The sequence below is a fragment of the Salarias fasciatus genome, chromosome 16 (genome assembly GCF_902148845.1).
Source record: "Salarias fasciatus chromosome 16, fSalaFa1.1, whole genome shotgun sequence".
NCBI lineage: Eukaryota > Metazoa > Chordata > Actinopteri > Blenniiformes > Blenniidae > Salarias > Salarias fasciatus.
In genome coordinates this window covers 6406070-6427737 of record NC_043760.1, presented here as the reverse complement: position 1 = coordinate 6427737, position 21668 = coordinate 6406070, and the positions used below count along the sequence as shown (strand labels likewise).

General features: G+C 43.9%; 1 protein-coding gene across 2 annotated transcripts in view; it reads right to left on the bottom strand.

Moving 5' to 3' along the window:
• clasp1a (cytoplasmic linker associated protein 1a) overlaps positions 1-21668 on the bottom strand; it is a 70716-nt gene that overhangs the window by 36239 nt on the left and 12809 nt on the right. For both annotated transcript variants that reach the window (XM_030111568.1, XM_030111569.1), the window contains 6 exons: positions 8413-8491; positions 7348-7451; positions 6774-6865; positions 6192-6267; positions 5923-6020; positions 5474-5544 (listed from right to left, as the gene is read on the bottom strand). In XM_030111568.1, coding sequence (XP_029967428.1) covers positions 5474-5544; positions 5923-6020; positions 6192-6267; positions 6774-6865; positions 7348-7451; positions 8413-8491 — 520 coding nt within the window. The remainder of the gene's footprint in view (positions 1-5473; positions 5545-5922; positions 6021-6191; positions 6268-6773; positions 6866-7347; positions 7452-8412; positions 8492-21668) is intronic.

The window sequence follows — 21668 nt, the reverse complement described above, 5'->3', positions numbered from 1 at the left end:
CTCCCTCCTCCTTGGAGGAGCAGCTCGATGATACGCCTCCCTCCCTGCAGCGCCCACGCTGGGACTGAAGCACGTGTGTCGCACCGAGCCCGACGCACAAACGCAGCTTTAGGGAGGCCATAATCCTGAGAACCACTTCCCACCCTGACAACTCGGAGAAACGAGTCGTTTTCATGCTGGGGGCACAGCAGAGAGGAACGCTGGTTCTGCTCGGAGCGGGGTGAAACTGGGAGGGGAGTGACGGAGCTGAAGGTGACCGGCTCGCCTCGCCTCGGCTCGGCACAGCTGGACGCTCGGCTACAGACGGACCTGCAGCGTCCGCACTGTTTATGTAATAGTGAGAGGAAAGGGAGGGCGCAGAGGAGGCTTGTGCACACAAACACACACACTGAAAGCCCTGGGAATACAGCCAACAGCGGAGGCTTTCTGCGACTGCTGAAGAAACTGAGAAGCCATTGGTTGAAAGGCTGTATTTGGAACGATCCACTCATTTGCAGCTTGCCCACTTTTCTTTTTTTTTTTTTAAGTCATCACTGAAGGTCATATAGTTTTAAATACAGCTTCTATTTGAAGCTTCATTTTGAATTACACAGGGACAGACCCATTTACACCAGAATGATCTGCTGCTAGTGGCATGGCTTTTTTTTTTTCTTTCCCCATTTTTGTTTCAGAAAAGTTACATGTCCAGAAAGCAATGCTTTGATGACAATTACTGTCCGCAGAGACACAAGAAAGACTGAAACACTGCAGATTGCATGTCAGGGTAAGAGCTGGTGCTGTGTGGATGGTGTGCAATGAAAAAAATGTAGCACTCTGAAAACCACATTCGAAGAGATTTTCTTTCGAAGATTCATAACGATGAAGAGTAAAAACACAAAAAAGAACCAAAATCAATTTGAAGTCCTATTTAAACTACAACATTTTCAAGCGAAAACAATAAACTTCAGTGCATTTTGTCTATTTGTTAACACCAACAGCCTCTAAAAAATACAAGTTGGCTTTCTGAGTGCAACATTTTTAAATCCTCCCTGTTTTGGTTGCAAAGCAACTTTTCTGAAACACGCAGTAGCTACTTGCACTTGTGCACAACAGTGAACTCAGCAGTGTTTCTGCACGTGTCAGAAGATGAATGACGACAATTAAGGATGAGTGTTTGTGGTGTTAACTCTTGATTTCAATAGCTGTTCTCCCACAAGGTAAACATTGACTCACATAAACAACACCATCATCTGCATACATGGAGACTCATTTGTTATTTAGTTAATTTGTTACTATGAGGACAGTTTAGAGGAGCTGACATGGACTGAAGCACTTTGGAGAATCTAGAGCAGTTCTAGTAAACTTCTTTTCACTTTGAAGGCTCTATTTGTCAGTGTCAGCCAGTACTTGCCCTGCAGCGTTGTGATGGAATAAAAATCCTCCCTGGACAGACAGTTTTTCCACCACCAAGCACCAGGAAACAACTCATTGTTCCAGTACGTAATGTTATTGGGATTATTGATCTAAATAAGCCAATCAGCTTTAGGATCTGCTTGTTTTTGACACCTAAATACTCAAACAATTGCACATTTAATTGTTATTCTCAGAGGGTGGAAAAAGCAAAGCTAACCTTGCTGCAGATGACAAGAAAATCAGCAAAGGTCAGCTGCAGAGGGTCTGATATCCAACAAATGGAGCAATAAAGGATCAGGGAATCGGGTTGTTTTTGTGATTTCATGCATCCATCGGGACTTGGCTCAGATTCAGATCCTCTGATGTTGCATACAGCTACACAACCATAGTAACTTCACATGACTTTTAAGGACAAGTTAGTTAAAAAATGAGTAGGCGAGTGAATAGATCACACTACAAATCCCGCATATTATATCCTGCATTGGGAAGCGCTTACTGGCACTAAGTCTGATCTCTTGGGCTGTGCACGACAGGGAGCAAAGTGTTGGCATGGGTCACATAAGCCGACACAGAGCTGCTCCCACCACGGGAAGAAAACAGGAGCCGGACTCTCAGCATTCCTTTAAGCAATTCTTTAAAGACGTTAGAAAAATGCGTCAGGTGTGTCCTTCTGCTCCGCGATTGAATACTAAGACACGAACAGAAACGGTACAAATACAGGGGAGGGGGCGCATTACATAAGAGTTTAGAGGGGTGGTTTCTCCTTGTCAGACTGCTCCACATGCACCATGAGGAGGACGGACCATCCCTGAGCAGCACATGCAGGTGTAAAGGAAAAGAAAAAACCCTCACCTTCTCCAGCTGTCATGATGCAAAGCTGTTTCACTCACAGCTGATCGCTGTCCCTCTGTTTACTTCCTGCTGAACGCCTCAGAAATGGCTGCTTTGTGCTGCTCGCTCGCCCTCCCTGCTCTATTTATCCCTCCACAATCTCTCTCTCTCTTTCTCTCTGCCCCCCCTGTTTCTCTCCTCGCCTGTGCTACAGTCGCACAGAAGAATGTGTCTCCTCCTCACTTTAACTGGCTTTGTGGACAAATGTTTAGGAAATGAAAAGTGAGGCTGGTTCTGATAGCATGCTTCAAGGATGTGTGCTAATCAGAAAACATGAGATCCTGCTTTTTTACAAATGAAAATATTGAACTTCTGTTGTGTTTTGGCCGTTTGTTGACACGAGGTTCGCTTTAGAGGTCTATCAAAACGACACTTTTTCGAAGAATCATGTATCCAACACTACGGTTGTATTAAAAAGATCTATATTAGAACAAACTATACATTTTTAACACATTTAAAGTATCACACACATCTGACAGTAAGACAGCTCATGGGCCAACTGCAGGCTTTTCAGCATGTCTTATCGTTTCCTTGGTTAAAGCTACTGTTACTGAAACAATGCTGAGAATATTATCCGAGGATATTTTTTATTTTAGCTCACTTTAGATAAAATTTCACATGGTCACAGTTTGTCACTGTGCCCTTTTAAACCACATGTCTGGGGCATGGTGCTCTGGTTTATTGGTATTACACTTAAAACTACATATTTAAGCACTAAAGAGGAAAAAAAGTCATGCCCATGGATTATCGTTAAAACTGTACATCTGTCGTTTCTTTGGTTTCAGTGACTGTGATCCAAACATGGCTGTCTGTCTTTAGTCGATTGATCTCATGTACACAAGTGTTTGCTTTTCTATCCGTTTTCAAGACGCTTCTTAACTTTGATGCATCAGTAGGAGCTGGTGGACTCATTTCATAATCAAGACACATGGAATTTTGATTCTAACATCAGGATCGATGGAGATAATCCTCTTCTCTACACACCCCGTCCATTTCAAAGAACCTTCTGTTTAACTGTGTTTGTTGTTTTGCTTGTGTTCCTTTGGAGAAAAATGCTTTTTATCACCCCTGTATGATGTGACACTAAACCCCCATTGATCATTTCCAAACTCCATAAAGCCTTGTTTCTCACGAGTCTGCCTCCTTCAGTACACAGAGTTCATTCTGAGGCTGTTTGCACAACTGTGAAACTGAGCCAGAGGCCCCGACGCTCGGACATGAACAGCGGGCATTCTTCTCAGCTCGGGGGCAAGTGGATTTAAATTTAAATGAGTCGTCATCCACAAGTCAATTTCAGCGCAGCTGTGAAAGACAGCCGATGAGCCAAGCAGCTGATGGCGATGGACACGGCGGCGGACTATCAAACAACTGCTAAAGTGACTCACGTTCAACAGTGGCGCAAATAAAGAAGCGAGATTCCCAAATGAATGGAAGAAACTTCCATCAATACTCATTAGAACAATTTCTTAAGGTTATGTCCAACAGATTTCCCACAATGCAATGCAGGGAGGTCTTTGTTTGGAATGTACCTGCCAGCTGAATGTCTTTTAGCTCCACTCCTCAGAGAAGATGTATAGATAACCCCAAAGACGCTGTTATATCTCCTCTGGAGAGCGATTACACAACTCCTCACAGGCCGAGAGGCTCTCCACCACCTCAACTCACAAAGTGTCGAAGACAGAAACACAAGGCATCTATTGAACAGTCAAATATGTGACTGAAATAAAGCGCAGCATGAGCCTGCTGGAAGGCCTTTCCACATAAAGATGATATTCAGAGCAGCAAGTTCACTTCTGTCCACTTTTCAAAACGTTTCTGCCATCGGTCCCGAGTGGGTCAACGAACGTCACGATGTTCGGAGCGTCAGCTCAGAGACCGGTCTGAAAGCACGAGTGACCTCTCCTCTGTGAAAGCAGCCTGCTCAGCTGGAATGGCTTCCAGTCAGCAGTGAGTGCATCTGCACAAAGGTCACAACTCCGCGAACATATCAAACATTCATGCGTCTGCACCACGCACGTGTCCCACGCCAGTTTGATGCTCTGAAACGGTGCAGAGAGGGGAAATCAGTCATCTCTGGGGCCTCAATGACAGTGATATTTTCCCTCAAATCATTCTGTCATAATGCAGGTAAATTACAGTACGTTATAAACCAGGCGTGTTAGGGCTGCGTGTGTGACAGATGAAGCAAATTAAGTCAAACACACTCATCTTTAAAAAGGAAAAGGCTCAGAAAACAGGTAAAATGTCGAAAAAATAACACTTATCAGTTTTTAAAGGTCAAATATTATATAATATTTTAAGAATTTCCCACAGGCGTTAAAGATCCAACAACAATTTCTGAGTCTGTCCACTTGTCTCCAGGCCTGGAGAGCTGCCCGGTGTTTCAGATGAAGTGATTCCCCTGTTAACTGGTGACCAGCCCCCTTTAGCATCCCTTGCTGCTGCGAAGAACATTTAAACTGATAAACTGAACCTAGCTGTCCTCACAAAAACACCATTTAGCAGGATTTACGATGAAGATTCAAAGAGTCGGAAATTTGCGAGCATTTTCTAAATACATGCTATTACTAGCAGCAACGACGGATGCTAAAGAAAGTCGGTTATCATTTAAGAGAGAAACCAGTCAAGTCCCCATGTCGTTAACTGCCAAATCCGAGTGGAGTCTCAAGTCTTTCTTTTTCTGTCAAGTCACAACGACTGGAGACCCCATTTCTGCAGTTGGCTAATAAAATGATAAAGTTCCTGACTAAATCACTTTTTGGGAAAAGCAACTTGCAATAGTAAATAATTATTTTTTTAAAGCACTGTGCCCAACTCTGGTTGATATAAGGCAGGTCTGCACAAACATACTGTGATTCGTGGAGGGAATATTGCACTGCTGGTGTTTGGAAGAGTACATTCCAGTGTGGATGAATCCCCTGCATATTTTAATAAATGAGTCTTCCACCTCCTGTGGAGAGAACTAATCTGTGGGAGCTGCAGGCTCTCCATCCCCCCTCCTCCACCCTTCCCTGTCAATGCAACACACTCATACACGTGCCCAAAGTGAAAAGTGCTGATCCAGAGGGGGAAACAGACAAGTGAAGGCACCACGTGAGCAGCAGCCGCGGAACTGCGTCACCACTCAGAGCTTCCTCTGCTGCTCACACCACAAAACCCGGCGCTTTTCCCCATTTCCACAGGAACTCACCCGAGCCGGAGGACGAGATCATGTTCCCAGATCTTTGGACTTCATCGAATTTACTGAAGATTACATTCAACCTGTGAGAGAGCACAGACAACAGCAGTTACTAACACAACTCCAGAATGAAGGCTGGAAACAAAGGACTAAACACGGCATTGCGTTTTTATCACTAAAGACGAAACAAACCTTCTGTGCTGTTATTGTCACTTTGAAGGCTCAATGTGTTTCAAGAAAATGGTGAAAAAATGACAAATGTTTGAATTTCTTTAGGTCTTAAAGGCTGCAGACGAGCATTTCCTTCTTGAAATCTACAACTCTGAAAGTTTGCAGTACAGGGCGAGCTGTGTGTGACACGCCGGGGTGTGTGGAGCCGGAGGGATGATTCCTGTCCAGTGACGTGTGTTTGGATGAAGTAGCGCGGTCGCAGTGTGTGTCTGAGCGGCGGGCTGGCGTACCGTGACTGTGGCAGACCCTTCTTGCTGAGATCCAGTCTCACCCTCTCTCCCACATGTCTGTAGATCTCCACCAGGCAGCTCATGGCTCCATCACGCACCTGAAGAACAACACGGCAACATCTCATCAAGCTCATCAAGATGGTGTTGTAGTTACTAGGGATACTGATATGTTAACAATGATCAATACCAACGCTAATATATCATGCATCCCTAACAGTTGCTCCTACACTGACTGCTTCAGACACAGAGACTGGGGTCACTGGGATTACCTGACTTGTGGGGTCTCCGAGGAGGTTACATATATGGGGGACGATTTTGCTGAGCGTCAGGCCTTGAGCTCCATATCTGGAAGAGAAACGGCATCAGAGAGGGGTGGACAACTGAACTGAAGTAGACATGTAGCTTCACTTCATCTCCTTGAAAAACAAAGATGAAGAACAAAAAAGATGTGTTGTCGTCCCTACAGCCTTCACCTGCTTTGAATACCTGCAGGTGATCCCAGAGAATCGGCCTTTGTGGTGGTTTGTAAAGAAGAAACGTGTCCGTGTGAACTGACCTGACTGAATGGATGTCTGAGATGCTGTTGATTAATATGTAAGTAAAGATTAAAAAAAAAGTCAATATGACATGTAAACATACGCTGACTGCCCCCTTGTCGCTGTTTGTGGTGCCTGTCATAAAAATCAAACTTTTAGTCATCAATAAAGAAGTTTAAGGAGATTTTTCAAAGTAGTTTTGATCAGTTTTTCCACTTGATTTGATCAAATTAAAGAAGTGTCTTTCCACTGGGTGAGTAGTGTGTGTGGTCTGTCCACTCTGAGACGTGAAGCGTGCGGTGGTGCTGGACTCACGTGTTCAACGTGGCAATAAGACAAAGGCACACTCCTTCTCTGGCCCGGTTGTTTTTATGCTTGAAGCCCCCCAGCATGCGGTCCCACACGTACTGCAACGACACACACCAGACGTCACAGCTTCTGCAAAGTTCTGCAGCTTCACAAAACAGTTCATTTTACCTAATAAACAACTCATGAAGTCAAACTGACTGATCTGCTCCTCTTAACACTTCATACATTGGGATATCCATTAACCAGGAGGAATGAGATGAGCTTTATCAACCAAGGTTTGATGGTTATAAATTCTCATTCATCGGATGATAAACCAGCTTTACTGAACATAGTGAACTAGAACTTACAGAAAAAAAAGAATCTGAATCCCACTGACAGCATCAAGTGGACACAAGAATATAAAGTGAAGTGCTGATGTGAGTAACTTCAGTATATCTACAGTGGTTATGTTGTATCATTTAGATTGAATCTGCCATTAATTTACACAGACTCATATTGTAATACATAAGTATAACAACCACTAGACCTTGACTGTGCTCTTTAGATGCGTGCATGAGTGTGTATGTGCGCGCGTGCCTACCTGTGGCGTGGCAGCTTGCTCCATGACCTTTAACAGCAGAGTCTGGTCCTGGTCTCGGACTTGGTCTTTGGCATCTCCCAGTCGATCGATGAGGCTGGGCAGAACTGAGCCAGAGACCGAGGCAGAAGAACCAGGGATCATTCAGCGCAGAACAAAAGAAACAAAAACACTCCAGGTCAGAAGAGAGGCTGTGAATCAGCCGGTTTTAACTTCAAACATCATGGTGAAAGCAACGTTCCTGCCATCAACTTAAATATGTCACAAATCAAACCTTAAAATCTCAGTTTAATTAGTTTGTGTATCTACAAAAGCAGATCAGTGGAAGAGAAGAGGAGGAGAGGGAAAGAGGATGAGAAGATTGTCTAGTAAAACAGTGAAAGTACCCAGGAAAAAGGTTTGAGTGGAGTGTGTCTGAACCCAGCCTGACAGCCATAACATTCAAATATGAATTTTAACTGAACACTGAAAGAAGTAAATCATGCTGTTGATAATAAGATGACTGTATGTACACATGTAGTTTATTAAAAAAAAAAACAAGAGCTTTTAATGAGGTTGTAACCTGATTCCTTTGCATGATGAAAACAAAGAAAATCAAGAGATGCTGTGAATATTTATCATGATGCCGTTATGTGACAAGTCTGGCAGAGTTTAGATCAAAATTTGCTGAAATAAAATGATCACACACCTTCACATAGTGGGCAACGTAGTTTATTCTCAACAAAAGTCACTGGATTTATGAAGATCTGCTGCAGCTTGTTCACATTAGTTTATTAATGCCGCTGATATGTACAATGTGGCTGTTTCTGTAAATGATCAATAAATACTCCTCCTATCAGGAGTAAATGTGTCCGCTGTGTGAATCCTCCATGCTGTTTGTGGCGCCACCTGCAGAAATCAACATCAGATGATAAACCCTGTAAAAGGTTTGAGAACCACTGAGGTGACGTGAAGGGGTGAAGTTAGTATGTCTGTGTGGAAATGAACCTTCCATGTTCCATCAGTGTGTGTGTTGAGACAGTCAGTGTGCAATGCTGCGTTGTAAAACATAAAACACCGGAGCCTCACCTGTTCCCACCTGGGCCCTGAATCTCTCCTGTAATCTGGTCACTAAGGCAGATAAGAGGTCCAAGCCGAGCAGCGCCACCTGGTGGACACAAGGAAACGAGCATTTGAGTATCTTAAACACATGAAGCATGAACAATGTTCACATTTCTGTTTCTTAAATATGAAAAACAGGGAAAGTCAGTGGGATGTTAAAACGTCCAGCGTTCATGACTGGCCCCAGCAACAATGCATTATGGGTAAAGACAACCTCTAGTGGTTTTGAAGCTCCTGCTGATGAATAAAGGCAAAAAGAGGCAGCTTTATATCGATGACAGGCCTCAGCGGTGAAACCGGAAGAGAGCAGTATGTGTGCAGCTTCATGACTGAGCAGACTGTGGGTGAAGATGGATCTAAATCAGGAGCCCGTCTAGACATCTGTTCCAGGAATGATGTGTAAGAGCTGCTCAATTCAAACAGCACTGCACCACCAGGACGCTGTGCAAGTTCTGGGAAAAAGTGTTACAGAAAAAGTGAAGGTGAAAACTCTGCTGCCATCTGGTGGACAAACCGAGACAACACTCATTTGTCAAATCAAGTTTTCACTACTTCTGTGATTCAGATTTTATTTTCTGTTTATGATTCCAAGAAGAAGCTGCACAGACTCGGAGGCCACGCCCCCTCACCAAAGGCACACTATCCGGATGTTTCAATGAGCCAGCAAGAGGATGAGGCAATGGAGGAGAGACGAGAGTATGAGCTGATGAAAGAGGAGGAGCAAGAACAACTGATGTTTCAATCTGATTAGAACGAAGATTTTGTATTGAGATGAAGAAAATGAGACAGAGGTGCCATCCGTATAAATCTGCGAGACAACAATGCAGAAGCACACTAGATAAAATCTGACCAATCACACAAGAGTTCACTGACTACACAGCAGAAGAATGTTCACCCTGGATGAGGGCGCCAGGTGGTCTAAACTTTTTCTGACTGATGGAGCTGAGTGACAAAATTATTTTACTTGTTCGTTGAAGACTCCATAACCACTGCAATCACCCCCCCCCCCTGCTCTCCTCCCTCAACTGATAAACAACAGGTCAGACGGTCAGTGACAGGTCCACCGTGAATGCTGATGTGAAGTTAGCAGATACTGAAAACATCAAACAAATCTCTGGTGTCAAGGGTTCCTTCGACGTCGACTGTGCTGCAATGAAATGTGTAAAAAGAGGGCGCTGACTGCTGTGAATCGCTGATTGAGGCATGGATGGTAAACGCTGACGCATGATGAAAGTGACGCTGCGCGTCGCCTCGGCCACAAGAAACCCAGTGGCAGTCAACCCAGAGGGGTCGTCATGAGATTCAATCAACACACAGTGTGGCCTGCTGCAAAGCACTCCAGCTTTGTGTCGCTGCAGAAATCCTACACTGTCCAGACAGTCTCCGATTGATTTCTGGCTTATTTCCAAGGATGTGGAGAATGTGGTAACAGACGTTCTATACCCTCACCTGGCTGTAAAACCAGTCAAACTCCCATCTCTTCATCCTCCTCTGGTTTAGGAGAACTGGGAAACTAATCAGTGCAGTTCGTAAATATCAGGAAGTAGCTTCTCAGGTTCATAGTTGAATTTTGCTTTGTTTACTGTAAATGTTTACAGTAAACAACTGGGTTTTGTGAAAGGATGACATTCTTAAATTCCAAAGGAGATAAAGTAGCGATCTAGCTTAAAAAAAAAAAAAAACAAGATAATAAAAAAGGTGGATCTTGTTAATCACCAGCAAATATATAAAAGAAAAACTGAAGGAGCATGTGCTTGGTCTTGTCTGGTGTGGCTTAACGCAACTCTGTTCAGCAACTAACAATTAATGAATCAGCTATTGATGATCCAAAGAAAAATGCTGAATATTGTGCTCATTATTCAGTGACATTTTGTCTCAACAATCAAAACAACTGAAAACAAACTCCTCCTGAAACCACCTGGAGACCAGAAGCATCTGGAAAGATTAGAAGCTGAACGCAAACTTAATGAAAGGAGAGAAAAAAAAAAAAGCTGTGGTTGTGAGCAGAAAGATTCACAATACAATGATCCATCTTACAAGTCATGGATTCAAATCTCAGCTAAAGAAACTTATGTACTGTGCTAATACTCTTTAGGAGATTTAGGAAGAAAAAAAAGCTCTAATAGTTCTGCTTTTAATCTCTGGCACAATAAAATGAATTCAGATTTTTTTTCACCTGCTCAGAAGGATTTAGAGCCAGCTCTTTTAATTTTGCTGACATTTCCTCTATGTGTCAGGACACGAACTGAACGAGTGTTTAAAGGAACATCTTGCTGAATGAAACTTCCTGAACGGATCCTAACCGATCCGAGTCTTCTGACAGACGTGTTTTCATTGTGATCAGGCCTTTATATCCCTTTATTTGTGTCCATGTAAAGAATCTCCGCTGCAGTAAATAAGAACACAACCACAACTCACTGCCACCCATCTACTGTGACTAATGTCCTGTTAGGGTTATCCATTGAAGCCAAAGGTGGTCCTGAAGGGTAGGATCCCAGACATGGTGACGTCCCCCCCCCCCACACACACACACACACACTCAGTGCAAAAAGACAAAATATCTCAGCTTTGAAATGCCACCATGTGTTCAGACAGATTCTCACAAGAGGCAGGTTGTCTCTTGCCTTTGACTCAGTCTGCAGACGCTGCAGATTGAGCACGTATTGCACATCATTGTGTAAGACTTAAAAATAAGTGCTTTAGTTTCGGCCGGCTTCACCACAGAGCTTCCTGTTGCTTTACAGGTAGACCTCGTAAAAAATAAGGTGAAAAAGATGAGCCTCAAATTGACACAGTCCTCAAACTGTTTGAGACTGAAGGAAAGCCTCTGATGTTGAACTGCCTTTAAAGTAAATTGCCACACATATCGAGCAAAGAAAAGATGCAAACAAGCTGCACTGGTTGATATTTTTCCCCAATGTGATTCAACGCTTGGGGGCTGTGTGGAGTCTGCATGTTCTCCCTCTCACAATCCAAACACGCATTTAAATAGTTTACTTTTTCTGTACTTCACGATTCAAGTGTAAACACAGTAAGAGGTGGAAGAGTGTTTCACAGTTTGGACTCCTTCACATATTTTATAGGCTGTCAGTTCACAGCTGGTCAGTCCCACCATGATAATCCAGGATGCACTGTGTAGTATTATACACCCATGTTGCAGGATGGACGTCACAGCAGAAATGTCAGAGCGAGTGAAAAGCAAAACGAACCAGAGTGAGAACTTTTCTTTCTAGAACTAACTTCAAAGAACTAAAATTTTTTTTAAAAAAAAAGAGCTTGTGACCATTGTGCCCTGCTTCCATTGACCCCCGAAGTCCCATGAGTTCTGGGAGTGTCATGCCAACAGGATGAAGACAGAGGACCACAGTGAACAGAAAAGCTCTCCACTTCCAATCCAAGAGATGACAAGAGGAAGACTGAAGTCCTGCAGCAACGCCACAGAATCGAAGGAGAGGCCGGCACCGTTGTTTAAAGAGTTGTAAACATGGATGAGGGTCGACTAGTCTGTTGTTTACTGTACTTTACTACAATATCAACAGGTTTATAGAGATAACATAAGCGTCGGCCTCAAAGGTACAACCGGCAGAAAAAAAGCTACAAAATGTGAAACCTGTCATGGTTGGGAAGGTAGAAAGGGTTAGATTTCGCAGCAGGATGGTGCTCCATCACGTACTTCCATCTCTACAAAGTTCCTCAATGCGAAGAAGATCAAGGTGCTCCAGGACTGGCCGGCCCCGGCACCAGACACCAGCATTATTCAGCATGTCTGGGACTGAATGAAAGAGGAAGACGAAACCACAGAACCTTGATGAACTCTGGGAGGCATGTGGACTGCTTTCTTTGCTATTCCTGACGACTTCATCAATAAATTGTATGAATCACTGTTGAACCGCATGGATTCAGTCCTTCAAGCTGGAAGTCATGCAAGATATTAAATACGGATCTCACAGCACCATGACTTAATTCACTGATGTTCTGCAACATATTTTTGTATTTGAAGTAAATTATGTGTTCAATTTTCACATTACTCTATGTAGGCAACAAAACCTTTGTCTTGCCAAAAATCTGACCTTTCTGTCAGGGACTGTACATGGAAACAAAAAGTCTTAAATGAGGGCTGAAGCCTTATTTGAAAATGTAGTCCATGACAATTACAAGTTACCTGTTGAAAAATGTAATCAGTAACTTACTCTGACTATCAAATCAATGTATCAGATTATCTTTGGTTAGTCTGGTATTACTGACAACCCAAAGTATTCCTCTGGTTCTGGTCCATGTTGAAAGCCTCTGGGGTGAGTTGAAGGAGGGCGTCCATCCTCAGAAGCCTTCAAACCAAAACGAACTGGAAAAAAAACTTCACCTGCTTGCTTCATCGGCCCCACGCAGAACAGGTAATTGTAGCTATTCACTGGTTGTTGCCGTATAAACAGTTGCGTGTGTTCTCCAGCAGCGTTCTCATTATATCTCACAGCTAAATGCAGGCACATCCGGACACATCCCAACCATTTGTGGCACGCGCTGGGTCCTGTAGCGGTGAGTAACCGCTGTGTTATGCCAGCGTTTGGAGCAAGTGTTGCCACTTTTCCCTCAGCCAGCAGTAGCTGTATGGTGACTCAGCTTCATGGAGGCCGGGGAGGGGAGGGGAGGGGAGGGGAGGGGAGGGGGGAGATGTCACTGCACAATGTACAGTAAACACTCAGCAAACGCCCAGAGCACGCTGGTTCACACTGCACGTCCTCTACAGGCTGCATGCTCCACTAGCTGCAATAAAAACAGAGACATAGGATCATCCTCCTCCTCCAGACATGCTGCCACTGATACTAAAACACACACCAGCACACTGGTGGATGTTTTAAGTGCAGCTGTGATGCTAACTCGCTAGCAATAAGTTAGCAATAAGACAGCTCCTTGTGCTGAATCACGGATCTCTGAGCTCAGGCTTCTTTCTTCTGTTCAGTTCCTGACGCTGTGCAATCGCACAGTCCAGTCCACAACTACCACAAAAGACTTCAAGCTGTCTTGATGTTAATACTCAGTATTAAGAACTGGGGTATAAAACCTGGATCGGGGTCGTTTGGGCAGTTTCTGCTGTCATTATGATTCAAAAAGAGTAAGCACAGCTGTTTGATGATAAACGGTTTCATCCAACCACTAACCATGAGTGAAAGAAACATTTTTGTTATTCATTTTCTCCGAACAACCCAAATGAAAGTCAAACTTGAGTACAGCTTATGGTGGCGTGTGAGAAATGTCACTCAGACTGCCTCAAGAAGAGATCAAATCCAGGCTGTAGAGAAACTTCTTCTTTTAAAGGCTGAGGGCAAGTACAAGTACTAACCTTACTTGGTGATGCTGAGTACAGACACGAGTACTTATCAAATGCCATAAAGCCGAATTTATTCTCCAGACGCAGTCTAAAGCAACCTGCGGCTCTGGAGTCACATGTGACTCTAGTCCCTCTGTAGCGGCTCCAAGAAGCTTTCACAAGATGAATGTGAATAAACATACAACTTATTGTTATTATAGTTACACGCTACTGTTGAAAATGATCAGTCGCTCTTGGTTCAAAAGGGATTCAAAAACAAAGTACAAGTAAAATTTGGAGAAGTAGCTAAAACCACAAGTCACGAGAAAGAAAATGATATAACAGCTTAAAACACCTGAAATGTCTAGAATTTCAATAGAAGAAAAAAAAAATACGGTCGTAAAAAAAGCATGCAAAACTGCTTAAAAACAGGTAAAATATCAAAATTGGCAAAAAAAAAAGAAAAAGCTAAAAAAGGAGCACAGCTGTTAAAATCAGGCACAAAAAAAGGCTAAATGTAATAAAATGTTCGCGATTCTGAACTGTACTTAAAACCTCATAAACGCATCATAAGATAGTTTTCATATCTGTTTCAAAGCTATATATGAAACTTCAGCAGCTGCATTAGCCTCATTTCAAAGGTTAAATGTGCTTTGCGGATTCAGAACAACTCCACTTGGCAGAAAGTCACAAAAATGGCTGTTTTGGTCATAAGGGTTGCAGACCCCTGGTGCACAGCACGGTGCGTAGCGTCTAGCTACAGACGCTGCGCCCTGTCATTAGCAGCATGTGAGATCTGCAGCCTGGAGCTGCTTCCCAGCACAGTCATCTGGTTTGTTTAAAGAGGGCTATCCCGCTCTGGTCTTTGAGCCCCCCCACCTCCCGCGTGTAAATTCCCAATAACAAGCTCCTTGCAATCAGGAGTGTTGCAACTGGGCGAGATCTGCGAGATGCAGGACGCTGTATTTTTGATTAACAAATAAGGTGAGCCTGGCTTCTTCCTTAAAGGGCCTGGAGGGCAAAAAACACAGACCTAATGAACCTGCCAAAAAATGTTCACGCTTTGGCTGCAAGCTGGTGAAACACTCACAGGGTTTGGAGAGGAACATACATTTACTGAATAACAAGTAAACTGTAAGGGTGGATTCACTGCAACACTCCTGGGGAAATTTTGAACTCAAGAAGTCTTTGAGGGAGAAAACATTCTAGAAACATGAGTAAGTAGGCCTTAAAACTAACACACTAACATTTTATTCAATCAAAAGCTGCAGCTCAACCACAAAGTAAAAGCAGACCTCTGCTGACACCATTATTGCTAATAGATCCTTTATTGTCACACACTTTGATGTAGCACTGCTAGATTGTTGATCATTTTAATGATCAATTTGGTGTCATAAGCCTCAAGAAGCTAATGACGACTGCAGACTATACAGACAACTCCTCACAGTTTTAGGATTTCTATTTCTTGAAGTCTGCAGACTGATAAACTGTTCTGATTGTCCCTTTGTGGCTCAAATGTAAGGTCGAGCTTTCAGCTTGGACCATAGTGTTAATCCAGAGAGGTGCCTTGTTTCTGATGTGACTGATCTAAACAGGTGCAGGAAATCTTGTCCAGTGTTTTATCTCTAAATTGACAAAAAAAAAAAAAAAAAAGAAAAAAGAAAGTTGCATAAATACTATAGTTGTCTATAATTCATTGTTTATAAATGCAGAGAACAATGGCAGTCATGGGGATTTTCAGTCATCATACCGACACGTGAGTCTCACTGAAGTTGACATCTACTGCATAACAGTTTTTCCATGTAAACGGTCCAGATTTAGCGGTCTCTTAACACACAAGTGAGGAGCTGAGTTATCTCAACAATTAACAGAATATCTCATCTCTTTGAGGTTTTGTCTTCTTTTTCTGCTATCTCGTCTTAATCCAACAGTGTGGATAACAGTGGCTGCATGGTTTCAAAGCTGCAGAACACAGCTGCATGAAAAGGCCTTTGATCTGATTAGATTCTAGGTTCAGATAGTTTCTGCTTTAGGCCTCCGCAGATAAAACCGGTTGGAATCGAACAGAATAAATAACAAAGCTCTACTTGGTCAAATGTTCTGTTGCTCTCCAAAGGGAAATTTGTGACGAACAATTATGTAATTCTGCCTTTGTCTTTTGGAGTCCTGAAGTCGTCTCAGCACTGTCCTTAAGGTAGAATCAGACGGGAACCACGGGACGGGCCGTGACGCGAGCTGAGGGGCTCATGAGTCCCGTTCGCCGCAGGCAGGCAGCTAAAAACAGCAGCAGAACAAGACATCACACTCAGAAAACACTGCTGGGGTAACACTAAGTGAGGGATTGATCAATGGTGGAGAGCAGGTTCTACAAGTGTTGTCAAGTTTAGGAAGAGACTGAGATTTGGTGGTACCAAACTAGCTGTACCTTCCTGGACTGAATTGTCCAGCATTGGTTTAGGTTTTGGAGCTCGCAGGACGAACTAAAATCCAGAGGCGTCATTCCTACGTTGCTTCAGCACCTGCCAGGGACAATAGAGAGGAGCGTCACTCCACCAGAGGACAGCGCTCTTAATCGAGGTGGCGGCCAAAACCTCCTGGAGGCAGACAGCTGACTCAGGGCATTGGTGTGATACCGTGCACACACACAGGAAGAGCTTCATCACATTTATGAAGACGGAGCTGAACGAACTCTGAAAGACTGAGCAAACTGTTTCATTCACTGCCACAGCGCATTTAACTGACACGTGAGCTTATTTCACCTAAAGCGAGCTCCTACACAGTGATGTGGACGGACACAATTCAAACTACTCTGAAAAACATGTCTCATCCAGTGTTGAACACAATTTCAGCAGGAAAAATCGACAATGACATTCAGTGAAATCAGTTCAAGGTGAGAAAAAGCGCAGGAATGACCACTTGTTCAGACATTGGGGATGGACAATCGTGACGATGTCTGTCGCAGGTTCAATTCTGAAGTCTTGTGCAGCACAGTGTTGTGGCTTTGTAGACAGCAATGTCAGCACCAGTCGCGTCACATTTCCTTGATTGCCGACTCAGTGCAGCATAAAGATCCTCACCAACCAATCAAAATGCAGTGAACAAGACAGAATGATCACGGTGACGCCGCCACACAAGCGGCATGATGCTACCGTAACAGACACCAATCATGTTGCCTGCCCAAGTTCATCAATTCCATTTTGCACAGTGTGTCAAGTCATGAACTTCTAAGACTAAAAAGGTGGACAACCAACAGTTTGAATGATCACTGACCAACTATTTATGTCTTAAAAATACCAAAACATTGTGTTTCTCTTGGACGGTAACTTTAAAAATGAGAGGTTCAGCTGAGGTCAAATACCTGTTGTCTACATGTGCCAAATCCTAAATTTATGAGGGCTTTTAATTAAAAACTTTTAATTTGATGACCTGATAGCCATCAATCAGCAAAATAGTGAGTAGCTTCATATACATGTAACTACTTAAATCATTTACTGGACTGAGTTATTTTCTAAAAAGCAGAAATCTGAAGCTTCAATAAACATAAAACAACCTGAGACTCCACACAGGAGCTGCTGCCCTCCGGCAGACGTTACAGGTCTGCTGAAGCACGCACTACCAGACTGAGCTGCAGGATATCAGACGAACATGTGCACGTATTGAGACAGAAATACGATCTGTGATAAATGCAAGTCACTCAGTAGATGTTAATGTCTTTGTGCTGCTCAGAGGTAAGAGTTGACCGTTGTACAGGAAGAAAAGAATAAAGTGAGATCAGATCAATATGCTTGTTGCTTCCAAGAGGGGGTTGGACTATTTGATACGTGCACATCAATCAGAGCTCGTGACACAACTGCTCAACATTAAACAACCAAGTGTGTGAGTGCTGAGAAGCGTCTGTCAGCAGGATTATTTCTGTGTGTTTATAAGTGAAAAGCCATCGAAATATGGCTAAGCAAATATGCCGAGTCATGTTTTCATCCTGGCTACAGGATTATCAAACGTTCACGAGGATTAAATGATAGTATGGCTGTCACTCTGGGTCCGGCTCAGGCTCAGGACAGATTTTACTGTCGTGTGAAGGAAGGGAGGGGATTTTTGTCCACTTCTCATGACCAAGCATATTAGCCAGACAAACCGCTCCAGGACCGTGCTGACTCAGCAAAGCAACAGACTCCATGGCACATGAGCCTGAATCCAACCAGACAACTGCAGCGCCCGTCCGTGTTACCCTGAATCATCAACAGAAAGGATTTTAGACAGGTTGTCCCCCAGATTTTTTTTTATTACGTAAACAACCAAATCTTATGGTGACTTTTAACATGTAAATATGGGAAGTCGGTGTCTTTAAAGTCAGAATATCAACTGAAAGAGATCCTGTATTTTGTCTGTACTCAATACAAGTGTCGTCATGAAGCCATGAATCACAAGTTAACAACAGGGTTTGATTTCTGGAGGTGTGGATTAGATAAGTGAAGAGATTTTGTCATGACAGACAATATTCATTCCTTCCACTTGTTTGAGGTAAATCCATCCAACATTTTTTAACACAGAAGGTCTGAAGTGCATCAGAAGTTTAAAGTGTTTCAGTTCTTGAGGATTTGTTCTTGTTGATGGATTAAAGTTGTACTTTCATTTTCTCATTGCCTATGACTCATTCTACAACCTCTGGTCATTCATCTGTTTAATCGCTAATCAGCACAAACTACTAGTGTCTGAAGTCCAGCCTAACAGGAAGGGATCCAACAGCAGGGGAGGGTGAGTCCCCGCTGTAGGTGCTGGTGTGAGCTCTGCCGGGACAGATTTAACTGAGTGTTGCGTCACTGGTGATGGCTGCTGAAAGGTATAAAGGATGACACAACATGAGGAAGCTGCTGGGTTATGCTCACCAACATGGACAGCATGCAAGTCCAGGTGGACTGACAGGCTGCTGACAGGCGAGCTGGACACTCCAAAACAAAGCCCGGGTGGCTGCTGGGAAGTTTCATCTTTTACTCTTCAGTCTTATCTCTGTTTGGTAAGTACACGAGGAAACGGTTGCACAAGGAGCCCATGTGTGCAACGGTTGAATCTGTGTAGAAATAAGTGTAACTCTTACGTACAAACTGTTCCAGAGTTCCTTCAAAGACACAACGCACACCCTCATACAGACACTCAGCTGATCGCTGCCTGCAGCTTCTGCTGTCAGGAACAGACACAAGCAATGGCCCAGCTGACACCAGCTCAAAGGATCTAATGTGCTGGGACTCCCTCCTGCAGGGAGCCGGACCCGGTCCAGCTGAGGCCAGCGTTTACCGAGCCGAGTCAATCCAGCTTCAGGTGGCAGCGACGATACCACCGCTCTCTCTGGACTATCAGTCACAGTTTTGTTTGGTTTTTTTTTTCTTTCAGTTCTTGCTTCTCTCCGTCTTTTCTACTTTACTGATGATCATTGAGCTCTCTACACACACTCGTGCAGGGTCTCTCAGGTGCAGGTCTCTATTCTCACCCAACATCCAAAAAACTCAAATCCTGGACTCTTATAAAACTCACCTTAAAATATATTCTTTAAAACAAGCATGCTCATACTGTATTAACAATGTTGGTCTACCACTAATCCCTGAATGCTTTAATGCCATTACTGTGTTTTTTACTTCCTTTTCTTTTTTTTAATCTCTGATTGGACAAATGTGTTTTGCAAAACGTATACAGAGCATGCTGATGTTCATAAATTTGCAACTTATTGTGCAAATCTACTTTTTATATAAGAGAGAAAACTTCAGCAGAACCAATGGGACAATCTGTGACGTGCACATCCTCCAAAGAAGCCACCACATCAACCCACTGCCACTCGCTGATCGCCCAGCACGCTGTAATGAGACAATCAGCTGGCAGTGGACAGACTGACGCTGACTCTGCTGACTCTCTGGTCTGTCTCCAGATGGTCACATTCATTAATCGCCAGCTAATTGTTCCTGAAGAGAATTAACAATTCATCCGGAGGATTTAGAGAAATCGGCATTACAAAATCTCAACTTTCCAACAATATAATTATTTGTGGACCAGTTTGTACGGCCGAAATGAGACTTCAGATACCATACTGTGACTGCAGCACACATGGAAATGTGAGCTTAATGGAGGGTTAAAAAAAAAAAAAAAAAATCCTCCATTTGAGCAGATTAAAGAAGAGAGCAGATTATGCTGAGTGTCTGTGCCAGAGAGGGTCCCACCACTGGACAGATTTCCACTGAAGATCAGCAGGTTGTGGGGATTTACAGCTGCTGCTGCTGCTGCTGGGGAGTGATGGGGGCAAACAAAGGGACTGTCCTCTACAATGTGAAAATATGTCAGGCAAGTGGAGGAAAAACAACAAGGAGGGGGTGGCTCACAAGGTTACAAACAGGGCGCCCTGTGAGGAATAACTGCAGCCAGTGTGAAGGAATAAATGTGTGTGGAAAACTGCAGAGACATGAGCGCACTGACAGGCCGATAAGAGAAAGAGGACACAGTGCGCACAGTGATTTAACTCCACCACGCTTCCTCCTCCTTTGGACACTGCTGCGTCATCATGGCGCCACCCTGCTGCTGGGCTCAGCCAGCATCTCCACCGCACAACACACGCATGACCAGCTGTGGACAATAATGTACCTGCCTGTTCACTGCTAACAACCCGATCGGGTCAAGTGATGGACCGCGTTCTTATCTACGTATAGACCAAACAGAGCAATGGCTTGATTCTGTGTTTGCCTCATTTATCTATTTACTGAAGGTGGCATACGTGGATGACCTCCTGGGCAACACTGTTATTGCTGTGTGCATGTGTGGCAAAACGCAATCAAACTGACCACTGCACCCAGGTTTATGATATTTGTCATACAGCTCGGTAGTCGAAAACTTAAAAGGTTTTAACAACCAGATCCCATCATATTTACCCCTTTCACACTGGCCAGAAAACTTGTTTAAACTCGCTAAGAATCGGCTCCTCATGGCAGTGGGAAAGTGTTGGATTGGCATTTCGACCCGGGCCGATCGACCCTGCAAGTGACCCGGGTTTTAAACGGCACGCGTCCACTCGGCTTCAGTGGGAAAAGGCAGACCCGGGTCGACGCGGTAATTTACGTGATGACGTCGACGTAGCGTGCCTACGTTAGCACGCTTGTTGTTTTTGGACACAGTGTGAGATATCCTTCATCAAGATGACTCAGCATTGGGAAGACAGCAAGATCAGAGAGCTTCTCGTGATACATGGGGAAGACGATATTCGTCAACAGGTAACGGGGACTGAGCTCATCTGCACTGTTTACCTCGCTGTGCTCACTCGCGCTGATGATGTCATCAACGTGGGACACTATCAGTGGAGGAAAACACAATCAGTGTTTAAAGAAACATGGGTTGACCCGCTAGTTTTAGTGGTAAAGGGGGAAGGGGTGTTAAAGACGTGTTTGTCCTATAGGTTCTGAGGTTTTCTAACAGGAGACAGGAGGCAGATCTTTCAGCTATCAGGCTCCACTCATGTGGAACCAGCTCCCAGTTTCAGTTAAAGCTTGTGTCTGGAGTTTCCGTTCATTTCCAATGTATGTATCATTTTTTAACAGAGCTTAAATGTGTCAGTCTGGTTCGATACTTTACTATAATATTAGCATAAAGCAATATAAAAATTTATTTATGAGCCCCGCCTTCGTCTCATAGACCCCCGTGTTATCCGAAAAAGCGCCGGTCAGCGTCAGCCAACAGATTTCGAGCTTCCACCTTGTCACGCTGTCAATCAAAGTGTGCACGCAGCCAGAGAGCACGGCCGCTCGCCCAGGCAGAGGAGAGTTAGCTCCGCAGCAGCCGCCGCGCTTACCTCGGATATATCCACTGTCTGCTGAACATCCACCATAAACAGCTAAGCGTGTAGGATGCTGTAGGATTCGGAGGCTCTCATTTTCACCCGACAGAT